The sequence below is a fragment of the Ctenocephalides felis genome, unplaced genomic scaffold, assembly GCF_003426905.1.
Source record: "Ctenocephalides felis isolate EL2017-DRISC unplaced genomic scaffold, ASM342690v1 CF-g0.4_SCAFFOLD_01450, whole genome shotgun sequence".
Taxonomy (NCBI): domain Eukaryota; kingdom Metazoa; phylum Arthropoda; class Insecta; order Siphonaptera; family Pulicidae; genus Ctenocephalides; species Ctenocephalides felis.
In genome coordinates this window covers 9,404-28,218 of record NW_020537604.1, presented here as the reverse complement: position 1 = coordinate 28,218, position 18,815 = coordinate 9,404, and the positions used below count along the sequence as shown (strand labels likewise).

Sequence of the window (18,815 nt, the reverse complement as noted above, 5' to 3'; positions counted from 1 at the left end):
AAAATTAGAAATTCAAATCAGAATTCACAATATACAAGGTTTATAGATTTTAGTAGTAGTAATAATATGAAGGAAAAAGTTTTGAAAACAGATGAAAACAGTCTTCAAATATATTCTAAAATCAGCATCTACATCTGTTCCACAACTATATATCTATTCTTATACATAGCTAGACTCTCAATTCGATAAATTATTATTTAATATAATAAAATAAGAATCTATCCTATCTTTGAAAATAAAATTTTCTTATAATAAAACCACCTCCACCTTAGCGGTCTTCGCCTTCGACTATTTGGTCTTGGAGCAGGTTGCGTTGCAGAGCCGGAGTAGTTGTCGTCGTTGTAGATGTTGTGGTTGTTGCCTTATACAACGCATCATTTCTTAATAGATTAATGCAATTTTTAAACTTTTAGTATGCAAAAATAGTTTTTACACAAAGCCTTTATTATTTGAGTTAGTTTAATTAGTTATAATTTGTGTTAGTTGGAAGAGAAAACCTATTTGACTGTACTATGATTTTTGATTTTACATTATTAAATAACGATGGAAGCAATTTGTATATTTCAGGTTAATTCTAATTGATGTTGTGTTGATAAAGGAATACAAAAATGTATTTTAGATACTTTTAAATCTTGTTTTGTTTACATTTATGTATAATTGATACATTTATGTATAATTGATATACTAGATTCATTCTTAGAAATATTACTGGCAAATTTAATGATAACTGATAATTTCAAATGGTGAGCTAGTATTTCGCAATTTGACATTTAATATGCGAATTGTATAAACCAATGTATTGTGTTTACCAAGATATACCATACACACACACACTCACACACATATATATATATATATATATATATATATATATACATATATATATATGAATATTGTTCATATTTTTTATTGTGATAATTCAATTTTAGTGCAGTCAAAAGGGATTCTTATAAATTCAGTAACTGCAGCTATTTACTTATAAAAACATTAATTATCCGTTAGGTATATATTAAAAATTAAGAACGACAGAGAATTTACCTGCCCCAATATTTGTGTGAATTAGCACAGTCTACTTCTGAAGCAAAATGACATATGAATGTTTTTTGGTCAAATGCTGTGAAATTTGCACATAGAAAGTCGTAACGCGTTCCATACAGGCAGTGGTGGTATAGCTGAAATTAAAATAAATGTTTATATATATATATATATATATATATATATGTGTTTCAACGTCGAAATATATATATATATATATATATATATATATATATATATATATTATGTATAATCACATTACTCTGTCAGTCAAACCAATTAAGAAAATAATTTATTGCAATAAATTGAACTCCATTTAACAACTGGTATTCCTCAAGATTTATTTAGTCATTTCATTTTTTTTAGTTTTTAAAACAATCAGTATATATAAGGAGTTATTTCAAGTTAACAAAAAGCTAGTAGAACTATGGGCCAAATCTGGAAGGCAAGGTTATTTGGAATGCAATTTAAAAAAAAAATCATCAAATTATAGAAAAAAATTGTTTAGCGGTAACAAGAAATGTTAACCAAAGTTTTTTATTTGATTTTGATATATTAGGTAGCAGTGATGTCGACTTATTAATACTTGGAAATTTCTATAAATTGAAGTAATGGTGATTTACTTTCATGACCAGATTAGACAGATAATCTTATCTTCATTATTATTTAAAATATCATTATTACATGGCAAGATTCATAATACGGATATCATTCTGATGAAAATACTAACCATTATTTTGTACTCTATTTTATTTATATTTATGTTATTAGTCACTTATGTTACTATTTAGCAGTTATAACAGATATTGTAATTGAAAAAATGGCAAGATATTTATAAAACTAATAAAACGTGGGCTAGCACCACGTTCGCACCAACTAATCCTGGGTTCGCTGGTTCGATTCCCGCTACCGCCAAAGCCCGACATTAGGCAATTTGGATGTCAAATTTCCACTTGAGATTATAAATCCCTTCCACTTGAGGTATTATATATGCATATATATAATAAAAATGTCAGCAAATACTTTGAGTATAGTTAATTAGTCATAATTGGATTGAATAACTACTGGATTGCCCTTCATTCAAAAGTCCATATGATAAAGTCAAAACAATTACTGAATGTCCTAAGTGTGACAGATTGTAATTAAAAATGTTAAAAAGCAGAAAAAAAGAGAAAAGAAAATAAAACGTGAACATAAGAAAGAGTACAACGAAAGCTAAGCTCTCTCTCTCTCTCTCTCTCTATATATATATATATATATATATATATATATATATATATATATACAGGGCCGGTCCTGGGGTCCTCAGCGCCCGCATGCAAGATTTGTTCTAGCGCCCCCCCCCCGCCAATAATTTTAACTGTTTTAACACTTATTATTAAAATTATATAAATATTTACGTAAATTCTTTAATTTGATTTTTAACACTTTCCACTCGCGAATTTTCGGCATCCGAGTCGAAGGGGTTAATTCTCATTCTGGATTTAGTACACAAAAAAATAAATATAATCTAAAAGCTTATAAAATACATTGATTCTAATTTTATTTAGAAAATCGAAGCGATTTGCGGGTTGACCATAATCAAATATTTTACATTTTCAAGTATTTTTAACATATTAACAGATTTTGAAGCATAAACAGATTTTTTTTTTATTATTTACAATATCCAAAATTGCATCGTAAACTTCTTATTGTATTCATATTATTGGACCGAATTGTATTCATATTTACTTTCCCATCTAATTCAGAATATCGGATTGTTGTTTTAAAAAAAAATCCACATTAACTTCAAACGAGAAGAATTTAATAAGTACATTAAACAATAAGCAGAGCAATAATTTACTAATTTGCAGAGTAATGAATTGTTTCTACTGATATGACATTGCAAACTGAATATGCTTTTTTTGTCTACGTATCCATTAAGTTAGATTGTTAATTAAAATCTATTAAGTATTCTAGATTTTATATAAAAAAAGTGAACAATATATTATAAATTTCATTTCCGAATCTCGTTTTGGCGCCCCCTAAGGCGTGCGCCCGCATTTTTTGCATGCATTGCATGCAAGGCAGGACCGGCCCTGTATATATATATATATATATATATATATATATTAAAAATAATAAATAATTTATATCGACCATCCACTTACTATAAAAATAAGTAAACACACGCAAGGAATGCAAACAAATCGTGATCGATCAGTGGAACGGGTAAAATATTACTTGATATTATCAAGTACTAAACTAGGTCAATAATTCTGTCTGCAGTTTCAAAAAATTATACATTAATATAATTATTTAGTTCATTTATAAAGTTTCGAACCTTTGTTTGTTGTAAGGGTTAGATTACAACAGAAAAATATATTGTACACTTAAATATCTGATCTTTTTCCTTGTTCCATAGGACAATTATAGAGTGGTTTATTTTTGTGTTCTTGTTTTGCTTCCTTTAAGCACAAAACAACGATTTAGAAAATTATTTAGATTGTTTCATCGTTAACAGCTACTGAACGGACCTGACACAACTCATATTTGTCTTCGGATCAAATCCTGTCAATGACTTAGAATTTATGAAAGAAATATATGTAGTTAATTTGAAATCAAATAAAAATTGTATTTGTTAAATAGAATTTGAATAAAAAAAATTAAGAAAAATCGGAATAACAGAATTCGAATAGTTGAGTTGAATTAGGAGTAAGTAGAGGAATATTGGAACTTGAGAATGAAGAAAAAAAATGAAATGAAGCTGAAAGTTAAATAGAATTAGAAATTTGAAAAAAAGCAAGAATTGAAGAAAATAAGAAAAAGAAAAATTGAGAAGAATATAGAATAGCATACATAAATAGATTGAAAATGATCTAAAAATTAGAATGTAAATAAATAAAAATGTTGTAGGTGGCTAAATGCTCAGGGTAAGTGAGGTCAAATAAAAAATTAAGAAAAAAATAAATATATAATATTATATACTCATATTTCAAGACTTTTTAATCATTATCAATAGAAATGTATAATAATAAAAAATACGCTTTCAAATAACTGAAAATTACAATAACAAATTAGAATTCTCAATAACTTATCAGAGTGATAAATGTTGACGCAAGGGTCGACACACTGTATATCGTCACATAATTTTGGGTTATCAAATTTGGAATTTTCAATATTTGAAAAAACACTATAAAATTAATTGTCAAATGATCTATAAATCACCACTTTGATGCAAGAGTGAGTCGCTACCAGAAAATCGTCTTTGCACAACTACTGATTAGAAAATACGATCACGAAGGCAGATTTGATAGGTGAGACTTGGCCGATGGCCGATTTCTTGCGACTAGACTTCTTGAGGATAAAATCCATAATAAAGACTGAAATTGATGTTGTCACGTATAATCTCCTGCTGTCTTTAAGGAGTCATTGGCAACATTTATTCATTTTTAGTCCAAGTCTCATAAATAGAACATATAATCTTTTACAATTTATATAGCAGTTGTAGATTGATATACTAAAAACGTATACATTTCATATTTGAACAATAATTTTATTTATTGATTTATTAGTTACCTGACATTTATATGCGACGCTAGCATAAAATCCGTCGTGAAGGCCATTACATTTAAATGAGATCTGTTCACTGGGAGGAGTTGTCACCAGGAATGGATAATCAGTCAGATTATAACCATTTAACTCACGTGGAAGATTTGGATCCCAGATATAATCAATTTGTGGAATACCTGTAAGTGGCGGCTTCGTCGAACTTGATGGTGCAACTGTTGTTTGCTGTAATGGTAATAAGTTTTAACATTTTGAAATACGCCAAAACAATTGTGTTAAAGTAACTGATGACTGTGTTTATAAAGACTATTCGAAGAAATATATTATAAGCTATGTTATAAGTAAATGATTGGAATTTACCTCATCATTTTCAGCATCTGTAGAAATTTCGGTTGTTGTTGTAGTGGTGGTCGTTGTAGATTTTATAAAACTTTTGGCTGCTGTGCATAAGTGTAGACAAGTGATTAATACTGAAAGAGAAAAAAATAAGTTTAATATAATTGATAATCTTATCGTAATTGATGATAGCCCGCAAAGATCTATCTTAATATTGTTTATTTGTTGTAAAATATTAGCATTTTCTTTTAACTCGATATATTGATTATCTCCCTTTCCTTTTCACTTTTTTAAAGAGATACAAAAATTTTGTTTTATAAGTGATTATTTAATTTAGAAAGAATTGACATAAGAAAGATTACATGCATGCTTGTGATGTCCATTAAATTTCATAGTATTTAACGGATTTTTGTCACATTAGGTTTTTTATCTGTAAATGAAAGACATTCAACGTAAATTTTTCTTATATGTATGCTAATTACAAATATGAAAGTATTTGTAATTAGTGATAAATTTCAATATCCCGACCAAATTGAAAAAACTATTTGTGAGCTGATTTTTGAGGGTTTGTCGACGTTTTCTCAAAAATGACTGCACAAATTTAAAAAAATTCGTTATTCGATGTAACTTGTTAGCGTCTATCAATTTTGCACGACGATCGACCAAGCCCTTTCTCCATAATTAGCAGAAAAGTGCGTAAAAATTCGTCAACGTTTCTGCCAAAAATCCTAAAGCGATTTCAGAAATTCAAAAACTGTTTGAAAGATATTTGCGAATCGAATAGAAATTTGTCGTTATTTTTTTTAGTAATTTGAATAAATCTTTGTATGGTTATAGAATTCCTGGTCTTAATCTAAAGTATTAGAGACAAGCTGTTTAACTAAAAAAAATAGCCTTGAGGCAAGTTACATGAACTTCCCGATATGTGTAAATAATCGACTTAATCAATAATAAACGATTTAATTTATGAGTGATTAGAACTATTCCGAGTGAATTTATTACACATAATTGAAAACGAACGAACACGTTAACTCGGAGTATTTTCTAAAAACAAATTTTCACAAATCAATAATTTTTATAATTGAACCAGTTTTTGTAGGACGTTAATGGTTTAGTATGTTCATTAAGACCAAGTAATACCAAGTAAATCATCTAATTTTAATTTTAACAAACGTCAACAATACTACTTATTTTCTCAAACTTTGATGAATTTTTAAAATTAAACTACTTGTCGTAAGGCCGTTATATTCCAGTAAGTTCTTTAAGACTATGATATACATCGCCAAAGAAAGTTTCATGAAAATCGGCTTAAATTTTTTTTTCAACAGTTAATTATAAGAAAACGGCTCGGTAGATTTTCACCTAAAACTAATCAGTATTATTCCCAACAAATATCTTTCGAATAGTTTTTGATTTTCTAAAATCGATTCGAGAGAATGAGCTTAAATGTGCACGAAAAGTTTAACACTCTTTTTCAAATTACAAAGAAACGGCTCGGCAGATCGTTTCACAAAACGGACAAACAATAGTCCTCACCGAGATACATCGAATGGCTTTTAAATTTTTTAAATCGGTCCAGCCGTTTTTAAGAAAACGTCGATTTACGGCAAAAAATCTGTTCACATACACGCACACACATACACGCACACACATACACGCACACACATACACGCACACACATACACGCACACACATACACGCACACACATACACACACACATACTTTTGCCAAATTTGATCTCATTCGATTTAGAATGGCTTGAAACGTCGAGAAAACATAAAATTAGCGAATCGAATTTTTTTATGGAAACAAACTTCTCCTTCGGGAAGTTAAAAATAATATTTGTTTGGATTATTCGGCCGCGCTTTTAATAAATACTCTGTGTAATTCATAAACCACTTGTCAAAAATAAGTAACATGTTTGTAAACTTTGTGCAAAATTGAATGATCTGCAATGGTTATTTGCAATATAATGTTGGTATACTTATAAATAACTCATAAATTAATATATTGCTTTCTTATTAACTCAATTATTTAAACACGTCGGGAAGTTCACGTAGCTTGCCTTAGGCAAAATTGCCACTTAAACTTGTTTTTTATATTTATTAATAACAATATTAACTTCTTCTACCCTAAAGTTTCACAAATCCTTTATTTGTTTTAGCTGTTATTTTGAAAGTTAAATCAAAATAATTGATTTAGAAAACATTATAAGCAAGTCGATGATATCCATTAAAAATCTTGCATATTATAATTGATTTTTCTCTGTTTTTTCTAAACCTTAAATTTGACATTGAAAATATTATTAATTTCTCTCTATTTATATATAACTCTTGATTGAAAGTATTTAAATAAATAATATTAATTCCTTTCTCGTGACGTTAAAGGCCTGTGTGGAAATATAACCTTCATTACAATCACTTGGGACCAGTTATTGGTACTTCCGCGTTTGACATAGGTTCGAAATACAGAAACAAGTGGGATCGGCATGGGCAAATTATTGCATTTTTAAATAATAAATAAATATTATTACAATATTATAACATTCGAACAAACATTCGAAACCCCACTTTCTTCAAAAAAAAAAAAGTTTAGAATGAACCTCACTCGTCCGTCGCTCTATTGCCATTATTAATTGCAAAATCGCTCTATTGCAATTAAAATTAATTTTTGTACGCTTCAAAACTTGAAACTTATCTATTTGTAGTTGTACGCAAACTTATTTAAAGTATCAAATCCTTTATTTTGAAAGACAAAAATAAACCAATCATAACAGTACCCATTGCACATATTTTTATTTTTTCAAATATTAACTATGATACTGACTATTCTAGATTCTATCATAATTTCTTAATAATGTAATGGAAGTTAAATAGGAATTTTTCACTTATAGAACTTTTTAATTATGAAAATTAATCTTATTATTGATTTGATTTTTTTTTTTCCTTAAATTTCAATTTTTGTTAAACATTTTGTTTCAATCTGCTATTAAAACATCTAGTAGTAATAGATAATTTTGATTAAAATACAATTACCATTGAAACGCCAGGCAAGATTAATAAATACAAAATTAAAAACAAAAATTCATAAAAATATGTAGAATCAAACACACAAAAAAATAAAATAACTAAAAATATAATATGCTATTGAAATTTAAATAATTAAAAACATAATAATAATAAAATGATAATAATAATAGAAGTAAAATAAAAGATTTATATATAAATCAAATATTATTTATTATTTTAAAAGTCGATTTTATTTATTAAGTCGATTATTAACTTTCCGTAGAGTAAGTTATAGTAAAAGCAAAAAAATCCAAAATGAATTTTCTTTAATATCTTTACGTTTCAGTGTTTTCTGAACATTTTGGGATACCTTACAAAAAATATATAGCATATGTGTATGTGCTATGTTTTGGATACAATTTTTCGTCCACGATATCGGGACCATGGATCAACCGATTTGAATGATTCAAAAAACATTCGATTGGTATTGACAGGAAACATGTTGATTAGTATTTGGCAAAGGCAGGTCCACCCGTTTCGGGGATATAGAGCAAAAAGTGCAAAAACAATCAGTTTTTGAGAGAAAAGCACATCTGATTAGAATGATTCACAAAACATCGTATCGAATAAGTGAACAATTGATTTCATTTTGTGAAGGTAGGTCCAGCGGTTTCGGAGCTAAAAGTTCAAAGAATAGCAATTTTTGAGAGAACTGCGCATTTGATTAGAGTGATTCAAAATGCATATTGCTTGCGTCGACTAGGTTTTGATTACTTTGTTTTCGTTCTTGTAGATTTTTTTTATAATTCATTAAATTATTTTTTGAACAACAATCAGAACCCAATAGTCCCATAAGCTGTTGTGCTGATTTGACTTAATTCTAGTCTGTTTTACAGATGGCAACCCAATCAGTTGTCACATCTCTATATGATATATTATTATTACAATTTCTGTAATAGGGCGAATATTTTTATTGGTGCAGCAATTCCGGGTAAAGGGCTATTTTCACTTGGAAACATATTACTATCTATATTTCCAAGAGAAAATAGCTGTCAATGCTGCCTGACAACAGGCTGCTCGAAGTGGGTATCGAACCCGGGACCTCTGTTTTAGGTCCAATCACTCTTAACTCTTAAGTTCTTGTAGATGAACATAGATAAAAGTGGTCGCCCAAAGATAAGCACTTATATTAGATCTACCGAATACGATGATGAATTTTACAGCATTTATAATAATTATTTTAAATATCTAAAACAATTGTTATTACACATTGATAAATTTATATTGATGATTGATTATTTTTATTTTGGAAATCGAACATTGAATTATCGAAATGGGATGCCTCCTGGTGAACGGACGGGCGAATAGACCGAGCGAATAAATCGAATTACTCTTTGAGTGTGGAACCCTGCAAACAATCACTGAGTCCAGTTAATTTATTTAATGCATTAATATCCGCAAAGGCTCATAGCATGTTCGTAAATTTTCGATGTCGCAATAAGAAAGTTGTTATGCAGTAATGCGGTCAATTCACAAAGATGTAAATATGACACGTGAAATAACCTGTGTGACGAAACCATTTTGCATATGTATGATTTTTTAATCTCGGTGGCGATTTATGGTAAATTTCAATTCTTCAATTGATGTATCAATTTGTTGAAATAATTTGAATAGATTAACATCTAATATATTCATCCAAATTTCAAATGACCTTTGAGGAACGTTTCTATCATACGAAAAGAAAAAAAATATTCAACTTGCTTATTGTAACATGATTTGCTCGAAATACATAAAGTGCCATAATATTAATAATCAATTTATGCGCCAAAATTGTAAGAAGACCTGTATTAATTTCTCAAAGGAGTTTGTACTTGCCGGAAAATTTGATTTCCGAATTTTATACTTTCTCGATATTTCAAGTCATTCTAAATCATTTGACAACAAAATTGAAAACAATATGTATGTGTGTTTGTGCATCTATTTCTATAATTTTAAAAACATTTGATGAAGCTGGATAAGGACTCTCGATGATTGAAGTTTTCCGAGACCATCGGATGAACCGTTTCTTCACAAGTAGAAAAAAAGCAAAATATTTTGTGTAGGTTTAGCAAAATAATCCTGAACCGATATTAAATATTCAAAACCTGATCGAAAGAAATCAGTTGGGAATCATGCTGATTCATTTTTGGTAAATTTCGGTCAGGCCGTTCTTTTGTAATTAACAAACATCCTAAAATGTATATTGCTTTGATGATAGTTTTTGTTGAAAGCGAAAACTTGTAAATTTCATAGCTATTTAACACAAAACTTATATATGTTAAATATGTAAATCTCAATTCTTAGTGATTGAGTAAGTATTTACACGTGTCAGGAAGATCATGCTACTTGCTACAAAGCAAATGCCTCTCACACCTAGTGTTTTGTCATTTTTTTATTTATAACAAAGTTCTGTCCATAGCCTATGAATTTGGCATCTTAGTTTGTTTTATTTGAAGTGAAAACATAACTTAACCAAAGGAATTAATTTTTATACAAAGTGGTCTCAGTTATAATTGTTAATAATGAAAGTAAGACAAGACATGCAATAGAACGCGTGCCAATATGTCGTGCATAGTTTTATAAATTAATTCATTTTTATTAGTGATAATAATTTCTCTAATGGTAAAGTATTTATTTTAAATGTATCATCGTTTGCATATAATTAATTGAATTTCTTTAAATGAAATTAATTTTTGTAGCTTTAAAAAATAACTGTTTCTATTTGAAACAGAACCGCTAATTCTGAATTTAAAATTTTAAATAAAATTTATTTTAGTAGAAAAACTAATAGAAAGATAAGCTGGTATACAAGCAGACAAGTAGTCAGGTTAACAGGTAGACAGATAAACAGGTCGTTACGTAGACCGATAAATAGGTGGACAAGTAGACAAGTGAACAGATGAGGGGTAAACAAGTAGCCGGAAATAAAAGTAGACAGAAAAGTAGGGAGATCAAATAAATAATGAAATATTATTGCTTAAATCGATTTTTTACACTAGTTTTATAAATTTTATTATACTAATTTAATGATTGCTTTTTTTTTAATTACTGCCCTGTTCTATATTTCCCTGTTTATAACCCAGCAAGATTATATATAAGAAGCCAATTTTTTCTTCAGCTCTTTCGAGTAGACACTTGGTAATAAATTATCACTGACAGAATGCAGGAAATATGACATATTTGATATGAAATGATTTACTCCGAATTATGCTTATGGAGTCTTTTTCATGGAGTTTGCTGAAATCTAACATTTATACCAATAGACCATAAAAAGTGTGACAACTATCACAAAACAGCAATTAATATAAGGTCTACTTAAACAAATTTCAGTGTTCGCAATAAACACATTTGGTGTGGTAAAACAAATTATTGATTAAATGATGTATCTTTTATACATCGAAATGCTTTCCATGTGTTCTTGATCTAATGTCTGTGAAAGCGAATAAATAGAGCGGCGAACTCACAAACGAACATAGAAACGGTCTAGTGATCTCGGCGTTTCATTTGAAAAAAAAAAGTGTATATACGGCCATATCACGTTAGATTTTCTTATCAAAGAATATATCAGACAATGGTTTAAATGTTTGTGAAATGCTCTGAATATGTACAATCACTATTTTGTATCAAGAATAGTTGCAGATTTTTTTCTAAACGAGAATATAAAAATACGCTAACATGTACATGTATATGAACAAAGAAGTCTAAACTGAACAGAATAAATTCTTTTTAAAAATTTCATAAATTTATATATTTTGAAAAATTTCGAAATTTTGACACTGGTATGTATATTCAGAACATATTTTTTACGAAGAATTATTGTATGCACATACGAGTATAGTTCCATTATACATACATGTAGTCTTATACTCACGCAGTACTATTATGTACACTCTTAGTACTATGTATAGACGTAGCACTATAGTTGAGTTCTTGACTCACGTATAGTATTATATACTCACGTAGAACTGTTATATGCTCACGTATAGTATTATGTATATACAAACAAAGGACTAATATATACGTGCGTAGTACTATTATGTAACCTCGTAGTACCTACCCAAATAGTACTGTTGTATTATGTATACGCGTAGTACTATTGTCACGTAGTACTAGTGTATATGCGCATAAAAAGGGAGTCAAGGCACGGTTGTGCCACCATCTTTGATCAGCAATAATTTTGTTAATATACCATTTAGCCGGTAGAATAGTAAATTAAATGGAAACTTGAACATTCGTTTACGTGGAAATACTGAAATGCTGTCTTCAAATACGAAAGATTAGTCATAAAATCAAATTAGACAAAAAAGGGCAACAATTAGACAAAAGAGTGTCGCAGGACACAAGCTCAGTCAGGACAGTCAAAATCAAAATCAATTAAAATGTTAACTTACAGTTAACATTTAACTAATCGGTCAAAATATTACAATGTATCGATGTCCTGAAATTCTAGTCAGAATTATTTATACTTTAGTATATAAAAGTGGAGGAGGCTGGGTACGGTTGTGCCAGTATACGGTAGTGACAGTCGTCATAACAAATAACTATACTGATTTTGAAATAGGATCCAAAGGGAGAATAAGGTTAGTTTTTTTAGTTTTAAAAGACTTTTTATTTCAAATCATAGGGAGAATAAGGTAGTAAGTATGTTTGAACAAGTTCACATTATTGCTTTCAGTCAGCGCACCATACCCTATACTAGCGTTGATAGGCTATACCTGTAAAGAAAAATATAACTGAACTAAGACAAAATATTTTGTCTAAAAATCAGATCTATTTATATTTGAGAAATTTATATAATAAATCTATACAAGACAAAAATAAAATTAAGTAGAATGAAAAAAAAAAACATATTGTCAAGATTTGAACACGAGCATAAAAATTAGTAGTCATTGCTACAAAGTCGAATTGCTTATTTTTCAAACATTGATTAGTTTTTATAATTAGACTACTTTTTTAATATTGAAAGTCTATTTTTTTAAGGGGTCTGTTTTCACTATCCAGTGCGGTACTACTTGTTGATACTATTATATATATATATATATATATATATATATATATATATATATATATATTTCTTGTGCTATTGTGTACCCAAGCCGCGCTATTATATACCTACCTGATAAATTTCTGAATTTTATCTAATTCATTTTGGCGTTTTAAAGTAATTTAATACGAGGTTATATGGATCATTATAATAAGCATAATATAATACATTAAGGATATAATTACTTAAATTTTAAATCACTTCTGCACCGGTTTTATTCAAGTCGATTTGAATATGTGAAAGAAAAGTCAAGGCTAGCGACATCCGGAGAAAAAAAAAAACAAATGAATTGTTCGATATTCCCGGAGATTCAAGCGGAACCTGATGGTGTGTGTGCCCATCCAACGGATCGTCTGACGGAGATAGAGAATCACGGCATTTCAACAAAATATTGGAAAAATACAGTCATGGCACGTCCAGTAAAGGTTTTGTTTGAATATTGTGCGGATACAAAAATATATTTACGTTTTGCATTTTTTTTATTTATTTATTTGAACAGCGATCACAACTCATGGGTCCTATGTTGTGATGAATCCTTACAAACTTCGTTTGTCTTATTATAGATGGCAACTCAAACAGTTGCCATCATTGTCTCATCTTTGGTGATGAATTTTATTATTACATTTACTGTAATAGTGGTGGTACTTAATGGTGCAGCAATGCCGTATCAAGGCTGTTTTGACTTGGAAACATATGTCTATCTATATTTCCAAGTAAAAACCGTTGTCACTACTGCTTGACAACAAACTCTTCGAAGCGGAATCGAACCCGGGACCCCTGATCCAGGTAGAGTCGTTCTAGCCACTTACCTACGAGCGAGCTCACGTTTTACACATACTATGCAAATAGTAATCCACTATACGTAATATTTTTTGTAAATAAGAAGTATTATACCCAATGGTTTGGCTATGTAAACTTGATTTTTTGAATTTTTAGAATTTCTCTAATACTGCTGATATGAGATAATGTCAGAGAAGGATTATTACCTCTTGGAAATGTATTTAAGATCTATATTTTCAAATAAAACAGATATTACTACTACTACTACTTGATATAAGGTTTTTCGATGGGGGTATCAAATCTGGAGTCTTGTGCTCTTACCACAGTACCACGGATAATGGAATTTCTAAACGTTTATTTAATATTTATTTATGCAATAGAAAAAATTCTGTCTCAAGTCATAACGCTATGCACCATTAATCTCTGCACCAAACTACAGTAATAATAATAAATAAAAAGTTTAAAACTTAGATTCATTTATATGAATTAAGTATTAGATAACCTCGTCCAAAGTTTTTGTTTTATCATATTTTAACAGCAATATTTTTACTTAGAACTTTACGTCCTATAAGCTGTTGGGCTGAAACTTCTCCTAACGACGTACTTTTAGATGGTAACCCAACGCTTGATCTATCTATATTTGATTATTTTATTATTAGAATTTATCTTATAGAGCTGACTTATTATTGCAGCATGCAACAATGTCCGGAAAGGGCTATTTTCACTTGGAAACAAATTTAAGATATATATTTTCAAGTCAATAATATCACTACTGCTCGATATCGGGGTTGTTCTTGACAAGGATTTTGTCCGGAACCCGACTTGTTGCAAATCTTCGCGAAGGACCCTGTTCAAAGTTGAATACATTTTTGCAATATGAAAAGTCTTTAGTATATAAGCAACCAGGCCAATCCAAATATATGCTTACAATTAGACATATTTTTAGTAACATTTTTAGTAACAAAGCAATTCAATTAACATAAATTAGTCTTTTTTACATCAATAGGGATCAGAGCTACGTTTTTATATGAACTTTTATTCTAACGCACATCTTAACCCAGATATTTTTCTTGAGAGGGCAACCCACCGGTAAACCACCCTTCTTTTTGTTGACTATATATATATATACATATATATACATATACATATATATACATAATATTATATATATATATATATTATATATATATATATATACTAGATGACCCGACAGACGTTGTCCTGTACCAACCTCTATGTTTTTTTAATATCCTATACTAATATTTATACCGTTCAGTTAAAAATAATCATTATTGTTTTTCGAGTTACTATTTACACCAATATATGGGTGATGTTGAATGTAGTACTGTTTCAAATAAAATGATTATTCTCAATTCCCACAGTTAACACTTTAATTATCCCTCTAATAAATATTAAAATATGTTCAATAAAATTATATATTAAAAATTATACACTGCGATTTATAGAACAAATTTATTTCCAATAGCTCAATTTATTTTATTCAATTTAAGGGTTATACAATATTTTAAGACATACCTGCAGATGTGGATGTTTAAATAAATGATATTTTGTTTATTCACGGCTAAAACATTGATTTTCCAAATTTATCACCATGTATTTATTGTCATAGCATAGATACACGTGTTGAAAACTGAAATCTTTTAAAAAGTATAACAAATTCAGAAAGAATTAATATACAGCATGCGCGGTCAAGATACAATATCATCTTGGATTTTTCTACACAAAAAAATTGCGTCAATAATGTTGCCTACAATTTTTATAACTTCGTACCATATTTTAACTGGCTTTTAGTATTTTAATATCTAAATTGCATTTTTCACACTAATAATTCAATATACATTATTACTTAAGTTCATATTTGAAATGAATTAATTTGTCAAATTTTGTTCACATGTGCTCTATTCAACCTACTATCAACAAAATTATTGCAGTAAATAGAGAGGAAAAAAGCGTATGCCCAGCTAATCTTAATCTAAAGTTCAGAAGTGAAAACAATTTGCATTTCGCGCATTGACGCATTAATTGGATTATAACTCTTTTAATTCTGATTTTATCCTAACTTGTAATATACTATTTTAAAGGTGATTAAATGAGTTACAACTTTCTCTATCATAAATTTTACCATAACTTCTCTTATTTTGAAACGGCGAAGGGATAAAGGGCTCGAAAGACACTCCGGTTGAACAGCCGCGCACTCTTTAAACAATTAGAACTCTATCAATATTTGTGTAACAAAAAAATAACAAAAAGCAATAATTAGTCAGAAAAATACCTTGAATTTTCATATATATACTTTTATACGTATTCTTTTAGAGATATTATAATGAGAAATTGGTTGTTTTTTTAAATGGTTTTTTTTATGAAATCATGAGTTCTTTGAAAATCGTTTGTACTAATGTTATGGTGTTTTCTAGAATCCATCAAAATCTCTCAAACCAAGTTAATTCTAGATGGAAAACGAATATTTTTAATTTTGGTGGAATTGGCACTCATAAACTATTTGATTTAAATGAAAAAAAAAACATTGGATGCGTCTTTTAATTGCATGATAGCTCACTCATTTTACAGGCAGAAGTACTTCTTTTAAAGCTTATTTTGAGAACTATAAAAACCCATTTTCATAATTAACTTAATATTGTTCCTAGAACACTGTAAAATAGCGATTTATTCGGATTTTAATTGATATAATTTTGTTCATTACATGATTTTCGTAAAAATGTATATTTTTGAAGATATTAGCAAAAAACGATGAAAAACGCAAAAAACAAACAAATTTTCAGTAGCCAGTAACTTGAAAAATATTTGCTTTTTTGAAAAACATTATTAAACATTTTTCTCTTATAATTAGTTCTTTTATCCACACCCAACGTTATTACACCACTGAAAAGAAATGGCATCCCCCCGGGTAGTGCAAAGGAGTCTAAATTGTTTTCACTTTTGAACTTGAGAGTAAGATGAGCCTAATTCCAAAATTCCAAACGAATTGGAAAACAGTAAGGAAAAGTTCAGACCCAAAGCGCTCCATTGAGTAAATATTCCGTACAAAATGCCAACCATATGAATTTTTGACACAATGAAATTTCTAAATAATTTTTTGAATAAGTAATTTTTTTTGTATTGTGACTTAGTATAGTAAGGCAAAACGACTGCAAATTGAATACTTTTGAGCGCAATCACTTATGGCTCGTTTCCTTTGCACGAGTTCGTACGGCGAATCTGTTCGCAAAGTGCGCAAATAAAATTATTGCAAGCAAAAGCAAACCACGCGTACGTGGAGAACACGATTCGCCGTGCGCGTCAGTCGCATGCGCAGACTGTCAGACGCATATTACATTATTTGCATCTTATATTATTTTAATTATGGCACATCTCAGCTGCTTTTCGACAATAATAATGTAGACATTACATTTTCTTTATTTTTAATCATGAATTTATTATATTTTAATATGCCTTAGCCTGTAAGTGAATAGAAATGTTTAGCAAATGACAGTTATCATTTGTTTTTAATGTCAAACCATGCCTTAAATATTTTAAAGGTCAAACAATGATAAACGGTTTTTTGTAATTTTTTTCATTTATTTCTACAATCTAACTATATTTCTATGAATCAAAACATTCTAGAAAATTTCCCGAACAAACTTCAGGAAGATTCATGAAAATCCGAATTATAGTTTAGGAGGATTAATGAAACTTATATTGTTACAGAAGAATTTTATATATAAGATACATATATATTAAAAATGAATACTGTTGCGTTGCGGCACACCTTTTTATATGGAGCTTAAGATTATATTTGAGATCTGTAACCTCAAGTAGAAATTTGATATCATGCTGCTTGATATCGAATTTGACCAAGGTTGTAAACCGGGACTAGTTTGTGCTAGTTTGTGCATTCCACATCCTTAACCGTTTATGCCACGACGGGCTCAACATAAAGTAAGTATTTGAGAATTAATTGGGCAGATCAAAAGAAAGTTAAATTAACCCATTAAATAAAAACTTTTTTACCACGTGGTGCAAAACCAATTACTAGGTGCATCAAGATTCTTCGATTTATATGATTCTCATGCGCCAAAATTCTAGTTGTCTTCTAATTATTGTATCACTATTACCAGACAATTTCTTACTTTTGCAAACCTCGTTACAACGAGTAAATAAGTATAATTATAAGAATAATATCGATTGTTGTTTTTCACAAAGGCTTATTGTGCTCTTCGTGTACACACAGCACGCTAGTAAAAGGGAAAGGATATAAACAAAGATAACCTTGTCAAAGTTCCAGCTTGAAAACATTGCTAGAATATGTTCATTTACAGCGGCTGTCAACCTTTAAACTTTAAAGATTAAAAAATACGTCTACTTGCAATTTCTGTAGTACAATAAGTACAATATTCATTTATATTATGTATTTTTGTAAAAAAACAACCAAATTATAAGTTTTTATATAATATATAATTATTATTATATACAGATTCCGAATTTAAAATTGTTTTAAAAGTTATTACTAGTAATTGAAGTGTTACGGTGCAAATTTTATAACTGTTACATTTTGTACTATTACTGCACGTTATATTTAATTTATTCACTGATGACAACATATAATACGTCGAAACGTATGGAATACTGAAAATATTTTAAATTCTTTACAATAATCTCTTTCACTTGATATTATATTATAGCTTCTAAGAAGTTATTCATAATTATCATTTTATTCTAATTTTCTTATGGTCTCCTGTTTTCTACTACCAGTTGGCAAATCTCCTTTGTCTCAAGCAAGTACATTTTATTGTTGAACTATTTCTCTTGCCTTATCATATACCATTTACCACATATACCATATTGAACCGAAAACCTTCTGTTTTGAACTAGTTTGGGCTTTGGTCTTTTATACAAAATGTTTTAGGGTTCGATGTCTGACAGTGAAATATAGATAGCAATCTGTTCTAAAGTAAATATTGTTTTTCTTCGGCATTGCTGCATCAATTATAAAATTCATCAGTTC

The 18,815-nt window shown here is 29.0% G+C and overlaps 1 protein-coding gene across 1 annotated transcript; it reads right to left on the bottom strand.

Annotated features, from left to right (window-relative positions):
• Positions 1–268: 268 nt before the first annotated feature.
• On the bottom strand, positions 269–5,054 carry LOC113369701 (the record flags this gene model as incomplete). The annotated part of the gene is made up of 4 exons (XM_026610273.1): positions 269–380; positions 1,039–1,172; positions 4,594–4,809; positions 4,945–5,054. Coding segments are annotated over 4 exons (572 nt in total), but the record flags the coding sequence as incomplete, so codon positions are not given.
• Between the last annotated feature and the right edge of the window lie 13,761 nt (positions 5,055–18,815).